Here is a 13370-nt window from a genome sequence, read left to right as displayed (position 1 = left end):
TTAATTTATTTATATTTAGTTTGAGTTTTTGAAAATTTTAATTAATTAACGATAAATTTACTGACAAACATCTTTTAATAAAAATAAAATTTCATATATTAAGAATGTATTAAATTATAATTTTACCAAATCTTAAGAATATATCTATTCCACTATTCCTGATTGGTCATGATTGTTTTCTCTTTTCTTCTAGTGATGCACGTGCTTTTCAAGATTCAAAATAGCGCCTCTACATCTTTAGAAAGTCTTGTGTTTATGGCTTCGGTACTATTGTTGGGTTAACCATTTTCATTTCGGTCTGTAATGGTTGATGGAATTTTCAGAAATGAATACACTGCCTTTTTTCCTTGGTAAAGCCGGGGTTCCGCCCAGTTTGAAAACTGGGCCCAATACTATATAAACCCTCTTAATTCAAACTCGGTAGAGAAGGGTAGACAATATCCTATTGGTTCTCAATTTGGAGCGAGAATTCATCTCTAAAATCTAAATCGTCAATGGAGCTTTCCTCTGCGTTTCGAGAGAGGCTAGAGCTCATGGAAAGTACCAGAAACCAACGTCTCTCTCTCCTCCAGGTCCCCCAATCTATACCTTGAATTTTATTCTTCTCTGTTTGGTGTCCAAGAAAAGAAAATTAGATTAACTTTGTTTTTGCATTGCAGGCAGAGAAAGAATGCGAAGCAAACAGATCACAGGTCTTATCGTCAAAGTTAACTAATATTCGGTCCATGGAGCAACGTTGCTTGCTGCTTGATCGAAATATTGCATTCCAAAACTTCAAAATCTTGGCTCTAAAATCTGAAATCGAGAGCTTAGATGCCAAATACCAGGCTGATTTACGTCAATTGAGGTCAGATTGAGAGTTTTTATTGTCACTTGATTATTATTATTATTATTGCAGTCAGGAAAAGGAAAAAAAGCGAATTTGCACTATGTTTGAGTTCTGTTTTTAGATTTGATGGCTGACAGGGTTTTGAAGAGTGAAGTGGAGGAACTGGAAGAGGAGGAGAAGGAGAGAGAGGTGTTTTACGAGCTAAAAAGTAATGAGATTAAGGCATTTAAGGAAACAGTGGAGAAATTTGTTCTGAAATCTCAGATGCAAGTGAATGAGTTGAAGGATCAAGTGAACGAAGTAAGATTTATTTGAACTTCACAACAAGCTGAATTCATTTTCACAATAATTTGGTGTTTAGCAGTATTAAGATACTAATCTGTCATTTACAGATCAAGCTTTTTTTAAGGATGTGATAAAATTGATATTTGTTTCAGTTGAATTCAGCCTTTGTAAAACTTCAAGGCAACAACGGATACTTGTGTAATTCTGAGATAGCTCCAGCAGAGATGAGAAAGTCAGAGCTTGTTGCTGTGAAGGAGAATTTGGACAAACATTTGGCTTCTAATTACCAATTAAAGTCTGAGCTGCAAAAACAGCTTCAGAGTTTACTGAGCACACAAGATCAAGGGAAGAGGAAACAACTATCCCAGTTCACTGTAAGTAAAGGTTCAATGAAGTCGGCTTTCTAATAAGAGAAGTTTTTGGTTTCTAAAACTTGCTGAAACCTGTATAATTTCTATAAAATGCTTTGTCAAGTGAATTAAATTTCTTTGTTTTGGTAAATTTTTGCTCATTGTGAACCGATTCATACTTTACACAGCAAACAGTTATAAACCCTTGCACAAGCAAATAGAGATTTGAATTCCATGGATTCAACACACATAAGAATGTGTTTCATGTTCAGACTTAATTGTTTGTGTCTTGCTTCTGCAGAGTTCGAATTTCCTCACCACTAAGTGCCTATTTGCAGCTACAGACGCAGAAACCATTTAGGGGCCAATTAAAACAAGCGATAATAAATAGATTAAGTGATAATTTTATAATGGTTAACATAAAAACATTATATAACTATAAAAATGAAATTATTCAATAAATATAGTGATAAAAATTAGTTAGTTTATGCACTTACAGGTTTAGTTTGGAGGCAAGTGTATTTATGTAAATATGAGAGATTTCAGATTTTATTTTCTGATTTCCATTTTAATAATAGCAATGAAATTATAAGAAAATTTAAATTTAAATTAATATTATTTTTTTGTTAAGGTAGCAATGAGATAATAATAAAAAATAACTAAAAATTTTAAATTGATTTCAAAAAAAGCAATCAGAGGAGCAATGATACTATTGTGGGTGTAATTCTGTTAACATGCTAATAAAATGCTCGAGGGTACAATACTCCATCAGTATTTCGTAAGAGTAATACAAAATATTATTTTTGAAAATTACCACTACAAAATAAACCTTTGCAAACTTTAAAATACTCAAGGGGTTTTATGTTCCATCAAAATTTTATAGGACTAATAGAAAAATATTAATTTTAAAACACTTATTATAAAATAAAAATTAAACCTTTTAAAATAATCAAAGGTCCTATGTCCCATATAAATTTGATAAAAGTAATAAAAAATATTAATATTTAAAATTAACAATATAGTATTTGGGAACTTTTAAAATTTGAGAGGGCCTTTATGGATCATCCACAAAATAGGAGACCTACCAATGGACAAAGTCGAAGTCGTTCTTCTTGGGCCGAAGAGTGAAGAGGGCTTTCCGGATTCTCTCTCTGATTGCTTTCTCATTCCAACGCTCTGGAACCTTCTTTGTCCAAAAAACAAAAGCCCTAGACATCGTGTAAAAGAGATTTGATTTCACACAAATTACCGATCTGCCCCTACCAGTTCCTTCAACCAGAGGAGGTTCTAGCATTTTCCACACACGGCAGTGTGTTCCTTTTCATTCACATATAAAACCACTTCTCTCCTATTTCCATTTTATAGAAAAGAAGGGAAGAAAATGGCAGACGAATTGGCGTTAGATTTGGAGGAGCTAAGGCAGCTACAGAACTTAGCCAAGAGGCCAAGAGTCCTCTCGCTCATCTCCTCTGAGATACGCAACTTGGAGAAGGTACGTTGCTTCTTGATGTTTGGCTTGCTGTTTATTTATTTTTTCTTTTTAATTCTTGATTATGTCTCTGGAGCTAAAACCGATGGAGTAGTAGAAATGTTTCCAATGAAAATTCGTTTAACTGATTTATTTCGATTGAAGGGTCACTTCTTAGAATAGCTACTGCTTCCCACTTGCCTTTCCTGTAAATATTATATGTGGATTAGCATAGTACTGTTTCGAGGCATGAACGTGGTATACATTTGAGAGTTTTGAGTCTGAAATTTACCATCCCTTTTCCCATGATATTTGGATTGATGGGGCCTTCAATATTTTTGGTGCTTTAATGTTTAGAGTTAAACGCACTAGGATCCTTTGTTTGCTAGAATTTGCTACTGCCATTTGGCATAATGGCTTATTGTGTGAAGGCTATAATCAGCATTTTAAGTTGGAACGAATGCATAATTCCCATTTCATAAGATCAATATAGCATGAAAAGGACTATTACGATTATGTTTCTCTGGACTGATGAATTTGACTCTTTTTCTTTGGTGTAGAATTTTGCTCGATTAGCCATTTCTCCAGTGTTTTATTGCTCGTAGTTTCTGTGAATCTAACGCTTATCTTTTTTTAATATATATATATATATATATATCCCTCTGTCTCCCTTAGCATTTGGATAGATATTCAGTTTTTGTGTCTTTTGGATCATTTTGATAGAGAAGTGTTTATTGATTTGCTAGTTGTTAGTCTAAATTTTATAGTTTAGTATCAACAGTCTATGATTGTTTAACAATCATAGGACAAGGAGGTTTTAGTAGTCCTTTTCGCTTGCAATCACTAAATAGCTATTTACTTCCCATGTTTAGTTGTCAAAGGAGCCTACTTCTGTGTCTGTTCAAACTCCAACTCCAATAGCAACTGGAGTCAAGGTGCCTTCAACCCCTGCTCTGAATTATGTTCCGCTTGGATCTTTCAGCTGGGATCAGGACAATGACAAAGTGAAGGTGAGAAATTACTTGTTCAAACAAATATTAACAAGCACAGACTAGGGCATGAGATGCTCTGAACCTGTGGCATTCTGTTTACGTGATTATAATTTTGATCTGTCCCCTTTCTTTTCTCTTCAGATATATGTCTCTCTAGAAGGTGTCAAGCAAGAAAATGTTGAGACAGACTTCAAGCCAATGTCATTTGATGTCAAATTCCACGATGTACAAGGAAAGAACTACCGATGTGCCATACCAAAATTGAACAAGGAGATTGATCCAGAGAAATGTAAAGTATTAGTTAAGCCTAACAGGGTTGTTATCACTTTGTTTAAAGCTTCAAAGGGGAACTGGTTAGACTTGCACTTCAAAGAGGACAAGGTAAGGAGACTTTCTGTGAATTGTGCTGGTTAATTAATGACTTTCTTATTATAAAGTTGTCTAATTGTATTTTCGTACCCAAATTTTACAGCTGAAGCCAAATATGGACAAGGAGCGAGATCCCATGGCTGGAATTATGGACTTAATGAAGGTACACAGATCGTTCACTTTGTTGCACCAGCACAAACAAGCTTACTTGAACATGTTTTGCATTCAACATAATTTGATGATTGATGCTAGATGTATATATATATTCTACAAATGTTGCTGAATTTGTGTTGGTTATGTACAACTTACAGAACATGTACGAGGAAGGGGATGATGAAATGAAACGAACTATTGCAAAAGCGTGGACCGATGCGAGATCAGGCAAAGCAGCTGACCCGTTGCAGGGTTATCGTTAAACCAAACTGGAGGTTATCCTAAACTTTTGATATCATTTTGCTAGATGTTAATGCCCCCATGATTTTTGTATTACATTGAGTATGATTTCATAACATGTTTGAAACTCGTGTTAGCATAAGATTGTGTGCTCCATGTTCCCTAGAATGTTATGGATTTTAGGTTATCTTCCGACTTTCATATCTCTAATCCATGGATCATGGTTCTGCATACCTTATGTTCTATTATAATACTATTATGTGACAGCCTATGAACTTTCGCTCCCTTCTATGTTAATAGAAAAATAAAATAAAATAACGAAAAACATGAACTAGGTTCATCGCTAAAATAATGAAAATAAAACAAATTACAAAACAGATGTTTACGCTTGACATCGACAAAACACGGGCAATGAACAGTCTAATCAGCCAAAGACAACACCCTCTGCAAAAGTTGCACTTTTAAGTGAACTGTAATTGGAAACTCTCTTATTTTGACAAAGAAGTCTTCTTTTGGGCGGAAAGGCCAACAGCCCAATTGGCATATTTTTCATACTGTTAGTTTTTCTCTTTTTCTTTTTTTTTTTTTTCTCTGTGGTTTAAGGAAATTAATCTCGTTGATTTGATTAATTAGCAAAAAATTTAATGTTATAGCATGAAGGATTTTGTTGCAGTTGCAGGTGAGTTTATAGTTCAACCTTTTCTTTTATTTTTTTTTTTTATGCTCCTTAGTCCTAATTAGGATTTTTTTTTATAATTAAAACCTGTTTTCAGTTAATAGCTTCCTTTTTAAATAAAAGCATTAAAATTAATTTTAATACCCAATTTTCCTTCGAATGAATCCTTTTGTCAAGTTGAATAATTAAATTCTTTCCAATTATTGGGTTTCAAAGAGGATAATAGACGGAACAAGTTAATTAAGTTGATTTCTTATTAAAATTTACTCTTATATTTGAAAAAATATTTTATATGGAAGATATTTTTTTATAGTTACTTTTTATTGTTTAATTTTTATTTTAAAAATAAAATATATTAATAAATTTATATATAAAAATTTTAATAATATTTTCAAAATATGAAAAATGATTTTTGCTTAATTTACTTTTTAATTTTTTAACAAAATAATTTTCATTAATTAAATTTTTTACTGTTTTTAAAGTTAGAAAAATAGAAAATATCCAAACAAGTTGAATTGTATATTAAATTTTTAAATATGAAAAATTAATTAAGATAAATTATTTTTCAGGTAAATTTAAAATCTAACTGCCCCAGATTTGTGATTTCAAGAGAATTTGCCTGGCTGCCAAGGTCTTGGCAGGACAGAACCCTGGCCCAATGAGAATTGCCCTGTTGGTTCTGAACCACCAAGCCTCTTCTAAAGCAGCCTCGGATCAGAATAGTAAATTAAAATTTATTTGCACCATTCTAGTTTTATTTTTGGCAATAAAAAGCATAATTTATTTAACATGGTAATTTAAAAAAAATATCGTATCAATTACAAAATGTAAAAGGATATATCTGATGATATTTTTATTAATCAAATTAAATTGTATTTATTAATTATTAAAATAGAAATTATTTATAATAAGTCAAAATTAAAATTAAAAATTAAAGATTCCTCAACATCCATATTGATTTCTATTTAAAGTATGGATTGCAGTCGGCTTGAGTTCTTGCATTGTTCAAGAAAAAAAAAAATGTCACGTTACAGCACATTTTGTTTAGCATTTCAGGATTAGTTAAAATATCCAATTTCACTATTCTACTTATAAAAAATATTGAATTTAAAATATTTTCATTTTTTAAATTAGTTAAAGACGTTCAATTTAATTTCCATTAAGTTCAAAAAAGATACTACCTCTTCTGTGATTATAATTTCGCTCAAAAATTTTAAAGCTCCATTTGTCTTTTTTTTTTTACCGAGTTCCTTGGTTTTTTAATTTAGTCCAAATTAAAAAGCTGAATTTTTTTTTTTCCTTAACGTTTAGGTTAAATTAAAATTTGTAAGATAATTTAGATAAAAAGGTTAAAAATTAATTAGATTAAACTTTCCTCATAAAATTGAATATTAAGCTTTTTAATTTTTAAAAACATAATTTCTTTTAAAAAATTTGAATTTGCTTTAATATGAATATTATGAAAGAAAGAACTTTAAGAAGTAATTGAAAAACTTCTTTATTATTTTTGAAAACACTGAAAGTCCAACAGTTTCTTCGATCACACATTTCCCCCCAAAAACAAGTGAGCCTAAATCAACATCATCCTCGTCTTATTATATATTTTATTATACAAAACATCATGCAAAAAAAAACATCTCAAAATAAAATATTCATGTGCATTAAAAAATTCATTTTCAAAATTATTGTTTGGCAAAAAAAAAAAGAAAACCGTGAAAAAATAATAATGTCCATCGAGAGAGTGATGAAGAAGTCCCGGCGAAGGGAAAAAGAATCTTTTAAGGATGCGATGATGAAGGAGGCAGGGGAAGGTGGATCAAGCCTTTGAACAGCCTTTATGTTTTTAGGACGGTGATATTAGCCGAGAAATAAATGGTGACATCTCGTCAATTCGCTTTTCTGAACGGCTGTTACTTTCAGCTAATAGAACTAAGGCTTTAACTATGGTGGCTAAGCTTTTAGGTTGTCGAGTGAATGTCATTGCCCTTCAAAACAGGTTGCTTGCTCTGTGGAAATCAAAAGGTGGGATAAAGTGTGTTGACATTGAGAACGATTATTTTGAAATCAGCTTTGGTAATTCGACAGATTTTTCGAAAGTGCTTGCGGAGGGTCCTAGGATCGTTTGCGGACATAATTTCACTATCCAACCATGGTCTCTTTCGTTTGATCCCTCTAACCCTCATCCGAGTTCCATTGTGTCATGGATTCGAATCCCCAACCTCCTCAGTTCTCTCTACCATAAGCCTATTCTCGAGCAGGTGGGTTCCATGATCGGCAAAGTCATTAAAATTGATGAACGTACCCTTCTTGCCACGAGAGGCTGTTTTGCTCGGTTGGTTGTCACGGTGGATCTCACGAAACCCTTGATTACCAGGATTTTAGTGAACGAGAATCTTAAGGTCATTGAATATGAAGCTCTCCCGATTGGATGCTTCTATTGTGGCGTTTATGGTCACATTAAGGATAATTGCCCTAAGCTTGTCGTGAACCCGAGTAACACTGAAGGTGCATCGACTCTGGAGGAAAAGAAGACTGCGGTGGCTGAACCATTGAAGGAGAAACGGGCGGCGGTTGAACCATATGGCCCCTGGATTCTGGTTGAGCCTTGGAAAAGGCAATAATCTGGAAATGGGAAGAATGGATATGGTGGCGGGAAACGTGGAAATTCCTCGTCTGGTCTTGCTGATTCAAAGGAGAATGATAATAGAAAGGAAATTAAAAGAGCCAAAGATGGTGCCAAAAATTCTGGTGATATTAAAGGGAAAAAAGAAGGCGTTTAAAATAGCAAAGGAAAGGAGGTGGTGGAAGAAATTGTTAACCCATTCTCTGAAATTGATTTAAATGCTTTTTCAATTAATAATGGGCCATTTGTTGGACAAGCTGTGGATGGTCTCCCTGGTTTTGGTAATAACGGGCATAAGAGCCGCACCCAAAAAAATAATATTCGGCCTATTGCTTCTAGTTCGAAAGGAAGGGGCCTATTGCGCCATCTAATGAGGCCATGTCTACTGGGGATTATTATTAAGAATGGATCAGGCCTTGTGACTAGCAAGGGGGTAGGTCCAGTCGTAGAAGAACTAGGCCCAAACAGATCAATCTGGATCCAGCTAAGCGGACCATTGTTAATTTGGAACCAAACAAAAGCCCTTTGAATAATGTCCAAGCTGTGGCTTCTGTATCACATACACCTGTTCATGCTAATTTTCCTAGCAATTTCGATCAAAATCATGGTAATAACGGTATTAATTTTTTAATTCCTGTAACTGATGCGGTTAATGCGATGGTACAGGGTTTTAGCATGGCCATGGAGTCGGATGATGTTGCCAAGTGGGGTAACGTGACAAGCCAAGGGCTCGAAACTATTCCGGAGATTATTTCTAATGGTCATCAAACATAAAGGATGTCGTCCTTCTCCTTTTTTCCTAATTATCCCTATGACTATGAATCTTAATATTTTTGTGTGGAATGCACAAGGCTGTGGTCATCCTCGGTTCGATAAACACATCAAAGAGTATTCATTTGAGTACAATCCGGATATTGTAGCCTTACTTGAAACTCGTATTAGTAGTAATAATGTTAATACTGTGATCTCTAAACTTAATTTCAACGGATCTCACAGGATTGAAGCCTGTGGTTTTGCAAGTGGTATATGAATTTGTTGGAATGCTGCTATACAACTCGAGGTGCTACAGAACCATTTCCAATTTGTACACTGTCGAGTAAAAAAGGGCTTTGTGGCAGATTGGGCATATATTTCTTTCGTTTATAAAAGCCTACAAAGAGGCTCAAGGAAATTTTTATGGGAAGAATTGAGTAAAATTTCCCGTAATTTATCTAATCCTTGGCTTCTTGGAGGTGATTTTAATGCTATTCTTTGCAGAGATGAGAAGAAAGAAAGCGCTTCACCTAACCTCGAGGGTGAATCGGACTCCTAAAACTTTATATTTAATGCAGGTCTTCGGGATATAGGATTCAAGGGTCCTAAATTTACGTGGTCAAGGGGAACCTATTCCAACGTCTGGATCGAGCCCTTTGTAACTCTGCATGAGATCTTGCCTTTTCTCGAGCTACTATTTACTACTTACACTGGCTTAAATCGGATTATAGACCGCTTGTAACGACCCGAAAATCGGACTGCTACCGGCGCTAGGATCCAGGTCGGCTTAAGGCCGTCGGGACCCGTAGTAAGCCTGACATACAACCTGTAAACCTGTTTAATCCCATACATGATCAAGAATATGCATAAAAATTAAAACTTTTCTTTCATACATTCTCTCATACACCAAACTCAACTTGTGCATACACTGAACATAACATGGTCATAAACATTGACTCCTCTGTGGAGTCCCAACAGTGCCCCAATGGGGTGACATTTATATGTATAGAGTTTGGTTACAAAAGCATCATAAAACGTAGATCATGCTTACAAAAGGGATTACTATACAAACTCGGTCAAGCACAACTTCTAAACCTCAATCTCATAATCAACATATACATGACATAACTATTCATAACTTTTACATCATTATACAATTTATCATGTCCACACTCTATCTATTACAACTCAAGACTTCATTCACCTTGACTTCTCTGTCTAGCCTGTACCTGCAGCCCTGGGGGATTAGGGAAAATGGGTGAGCTACTAGAGCCCAGTGAGTAGAATAATAAAACATTTAAATCATATGCTATAATGGAATGCAACACGTCACAGACAAATCACATCACAGATGGTATTGTCACCAAAAGTCCTCTACATTCCAAAGTGCCGGGACGTAGAATGGGTCAACCGGTCTTTCTCTTAACATAACATAACATAACATAGCATTCTAACGTGCCAGGGATGTAGAATGGGTACAACCTGGACTTTCTCTTACATCGTGCCAGGGACGTAGAATGGGTACAACCTGGACTTCCGTACTATACCGTATCATATCACATCGCATCATATCGAGGACTAAGGATCATCCAATAACCATCCACATCATCATCAAAATTATGCAATGCAACATATTCGTGAATTCTAATGCAACAACCTAAATCATCACATGGCATTCATGATGCATGAGCATGCTCAAACTGTATAATTTATTTGCTTTAAAACATAAAGGTTTATTCTACTCACCTCTGGATAGCTCTGACCAGACACTGGGGCAACTGACTCACTGCTGGGGTCCTTGGTTCCTCGGGTCCGAACCTACACAGGTGGACTCAGATGAGGGACCAAACATACATGAACATAACTCTAAACTACTCCCCAAAAACCCCCTAGAACATCATGAAACAATCATAGAAAAACATGCAAATGAAGGCTGAACAGGACACTTTCGGCGGCAGGTTCGGCGGCCGAAAGTCCCTCCAGAGCCGAAAGTCAGGCAGGTTCGGTAGCACCTTCGGCGGCCGAAACTCCCAGACAGAGACGAAACTCATGCATGTTCGGCGGCCGAAACTCCCAGACAGAGACAAAAGTCTCCTTTCGGGGGCAGGCTTCGGCAGCCGAAAGGCTGGCCTCCCAGGCAGGTTCGGCGGCCGAAAGTCCTTCGGCTGCCGAACCTGGTTTCTGCAAAAGGGCAGAAACTTGGTTCCTCATGCATATTTGCCTCCCAAAACCATCCAACATGCATAAATCTATTCTACAACACTCCCAAACATACACAAACAAGCATACAAGCTCCTAGGGGCTTCAAACCATCAAAAACCCCAACTACAACACATCAACATACCCACATTGCTCAAGAACACACATTACCCATAAACCTAACCATGAGCTAAACATGCATTTTACCCCATAGATCTACTTAAAACTTACTTAAAACATGCCATAAGCTTAAGATCGGCCCTTACCTCTTGACGATCGAGAGGTGAACGACCCTAGCTCGGAAAATGGGAGAGAGAGAGTTTCTTGAACCTCCAAGCTCCAAAACTTGCTCAAAAGCTCAAAATCTTCAAAACAAGAGTAAAACTAATGAAAAACGGGAAGGATTTGAAGGAAAGAACTCAAAACCGGTGAGGGATGGCGGAGAGCTCACCTTGGCCGAAAATGGGGAGAAAAGCTCGCCCATTTTCGGCTAAGGGACCCCTTTATAGGTGGCTGGCCAGGCCACGTTCGGGAGCCGAAAGTGCCTCCGCATGCATGCCATGTTCGGCGGCCGAACATAAGGTTCGGCGGCCGAACCTGGACTTCCCTCACTTATGCTTTCGGGGGCCTAATAGCGCTCCCGAAGGCATGCATGTTCGGCGGCCGAACTTGAGGTTCAGCGGCCGAACCTGAGTTTTCCTCTAAGGCTATTTTTATGCAAGAACTCATTTCTTTTTTACTTAAAACCATGAAATACATTAAAACATTTTGTGAAAACATGTTTCTACCCTACTAGAGGCTTCCGACATCCGAGATTCCACCGGACGGTAGGAATTTCGATACTAGAGCCTAGCCGGGTATTACACCGCTTTTAATATCTGTTGGCGAGAATAATAGACATAACAATGCTCAGTCGTTTCGATTTTTTTCGGGTTGTCTTTCTCATGAGGGATTTGGGCAACTACCGGAGGCTGTTGAAGCTATGAGGGAAAAAGCTATTTTTTGGAATAAGTCCATTTTCGGCATCCTTGCTAGTCGAAAATGACGGATCATAGGCCGACTTAAGGGGATTCAGAAGGCTTTTGAAACTCATAGATCCACCAACCGTATTACCACTGAGATTGATCTTCGTGTGGAGCTTGAGAAGATCTTGGACTATGAGGAGTTGTTATGGAAATTGAAATCGAGAGATGATTGGATCTCTCTAGGTGATCGCAACGCTAAGTATTACCATAATAAGACCCTTGCTCGGCGAAAGCTCAATAGGATTGAAGGGTTAAAGATTGATGGGTTAATTGGTGTTTTGACAATGAGGAGCTTCAGAAGGCTACGTCCCTTTATTTCTCCAACCTGTATACTGCTGAGGATGTTGCCCTAGATCACAACTACATCAGAGGGAAGTTTCCCCAGTTATCTGTTGTTGAGCTTTCTGCTCTTCATGCCCCTATCTAGGATAGTGAGATTCGTGAGGCGCTTTTCAACATGGCCCCTCATAAGGCTCCAGGTGTGAATGACTTTCACGCCTAATTTTTTCAGAGCCAGTGGGACATTGTGGGCCCTTCTATCTGTAATATGGTTTGAGAAATTTTCTTGGGTGATGAGATTAATCCTCTATTGAATCGGACTCTTCTTGTCTTGATTCCTAAAGTTAGCAATGCGCAGCTCGTATCACAATTTCGTCCAATCAGCTTATGCTCGGTTCTTTATAAGATCATTACCAAGGCTATTGTCCATAGATTGAAGTCGGTCATGCCTACGCTGATTGCTCTGACGCAAGTCAGTTTTGTTGCGGGTCGCCATATCATTGATAACACCATCATTGCCCAAGAAGTCATTCACTCTATGAATAAACTTAAAGGAGAATCAGGCTGGATGGCAATTAAAGTTGATCTTGAAAAGGCCTATGACAAAATTCGTTGGGAATTTCTTAATGATTCCCTTCTTGATGCCAGGTTGCCTTCTAGCCTGGTGGATACTATTATGAGATGCACTACTTCTGTTCGTATGCAGATGCTCTGGAATGGGTCCATGACTGATGAGTTTCGTCCCTCACGCGGAATACGGCAAGGAGATCCTCTCTCATCGTACCTTTTTGTTCTTGGCATGGAAAGACTGGGGCAAAGCATTACACAGGCGGTTCATGATTCTAAATGGAAACCTATTTCGCTTGTGAAGAATGGTAAGCCTTTGTTGCATTTATTTTTTGCTGATGACCTGGTTCTATTTTGTCATGCAGATCTCCACCAAGCTGAGGTAGTTGCTGATATTCTCAAGGGTTTTTGTGATGCATCTGGGCACAAAGTGAATGCCAACAAAACCCAGGTGTTCTTTTCCCCAAATACACCCGACGAGACGGCTTTTGCCATTAGTAATAAATTGGGTTATCAGATAGTTGAGGACTTAGGAATGTATTTGGGTGTCCCTCTGTTCCAT

General features: G+C 36.8%; 3 protein-coding genes across 3 annotated transcripts; all 3 read left to right on the top strand.

Moving 5' to 3' along the window:
- Positions 1-273: 273 nt before the first annotated feature.
- LOC110604369 lies at positions 274-1841 on the top strand. Its single transcript, XM_021742508.2, has 4 exons — positions 274-572; positions 660-847; positions 967-1129; positions 1267-1841. The coding sequence occupies exons 1-4, from the start codon at positions 495-497 to the stop codon at positions 1519-1521; spliced, it is 684 nt and encodes a 227-aa protein (XP_021598200.1). The 5' UTR covers positions 274-494; the 3' UTR covers positions 1522-1841.
- Positions 1842-2695: 854 nt separating this feature from the next.
- LOC110604594 (calcyclin-binding protein) lies at positions 2696-4919 on the top strand. Its single transcript, XM_021742831.2, has 5 exons — positions 2696-2956; positions 3805-3942; positions 4066-4305; positions 4397-4456; positions 4605-4919. Exons 1-5 carry the CDS (start codon positions 2846-2848, stop codon positions 4707-4709), a joined length of 654 nt encoding a protein of 217 aa, XP_021598523.1. The 5' UTR covers positions 2696-2845; the 3' UTR covers positions 4710-4919.
- A 2386-nt stretch (positions 4920-7305) lies between these two features.
- LOC110604906 lies at positions 7306-7983 on the top strand. The gene has a single exon (XM_021743193.1). The coding sequence runs from the start codon at positions 7306-7308 to the stop codon at positions 7981-7983; it is 678 nt and encodes a 225-aa protein (XP_021598885.1).
- Positions 7984-13370: the final 5387 nt, after the last annotated feature.

Source organism: Manihot esculenta, chromosome 17 (genome assembly GCF_001659605.2).
Source record: "Manihot esculenta cultivar AM560-2 chromosome 17, M.esculenta_v8, whole genome shotgun sequence".
Taxonomy (NCBI): domain Eukaryota; kingdom Viridiplantae; phylum Streptophyta; class Magnoliopsida; order Malpighiales; family Euphorbiaceae; genus Manihot; species Manihot esculenta.
The sequence above is the reverse complement of the archived record's forward strand: the minus strand, read 5'-3'. Positions and strand labels throughout refer to the sequence as shown.

Excerpts from the sequence above, each read along its gene's own strand:
- LOC110604594 (XM_021742831.2), top strand. The coding sequence starts at position 2,846 with ATGGCAGACGAATTGGCGTTAGATTTGGAGGAGCTAAGGCAGCTACAG. Across the intron at positions 2,957-3,804 it reads AGATACGCAACTTGGAGAAG|TTGTCAAAGGAGCCTACTTC; the intron begins GTACGTTGCTTC and ends TCCCATGTTTAG. Across the intron at positions 4,457-4,604 it reads GAATTATGGACTTAATGAAG|AACATGTACGAGGAAGGGGA; the intron begins GTACACAGATCG and ends TACAACTTACAG.
- LOC110604369 (XM_021742508.2), top strand. The coding sequence starts at position 495 with ATGGAGCTTTCCTCTGCGTTTCGAGAGAGGCTAGAGCTCATGGAAAGT. Across the intron at positions 573-659 it reads AACGTCTCTCTCTCCTCCAG|GCAGAGAAAGAATGCGAAGC; the intron begins GTCCCCCAATCT and ends TTTGCATTGCAG. Across the intron at positions 848-966 it reads GCTGATTTACGTCAATTGAG|GGTTTTGAAGAGTGAAGTGG; the intron begins GTCAGATTGAGA and ends GATGGCTGACAG.
- LOC110604906 (XM_021743193.1), top strand. The coding sequence starts at position 7,306 with ATGGTGGCTAAGCTTTTAGGTTGTCGAGTGAATGTCATTGCCCTTCAA.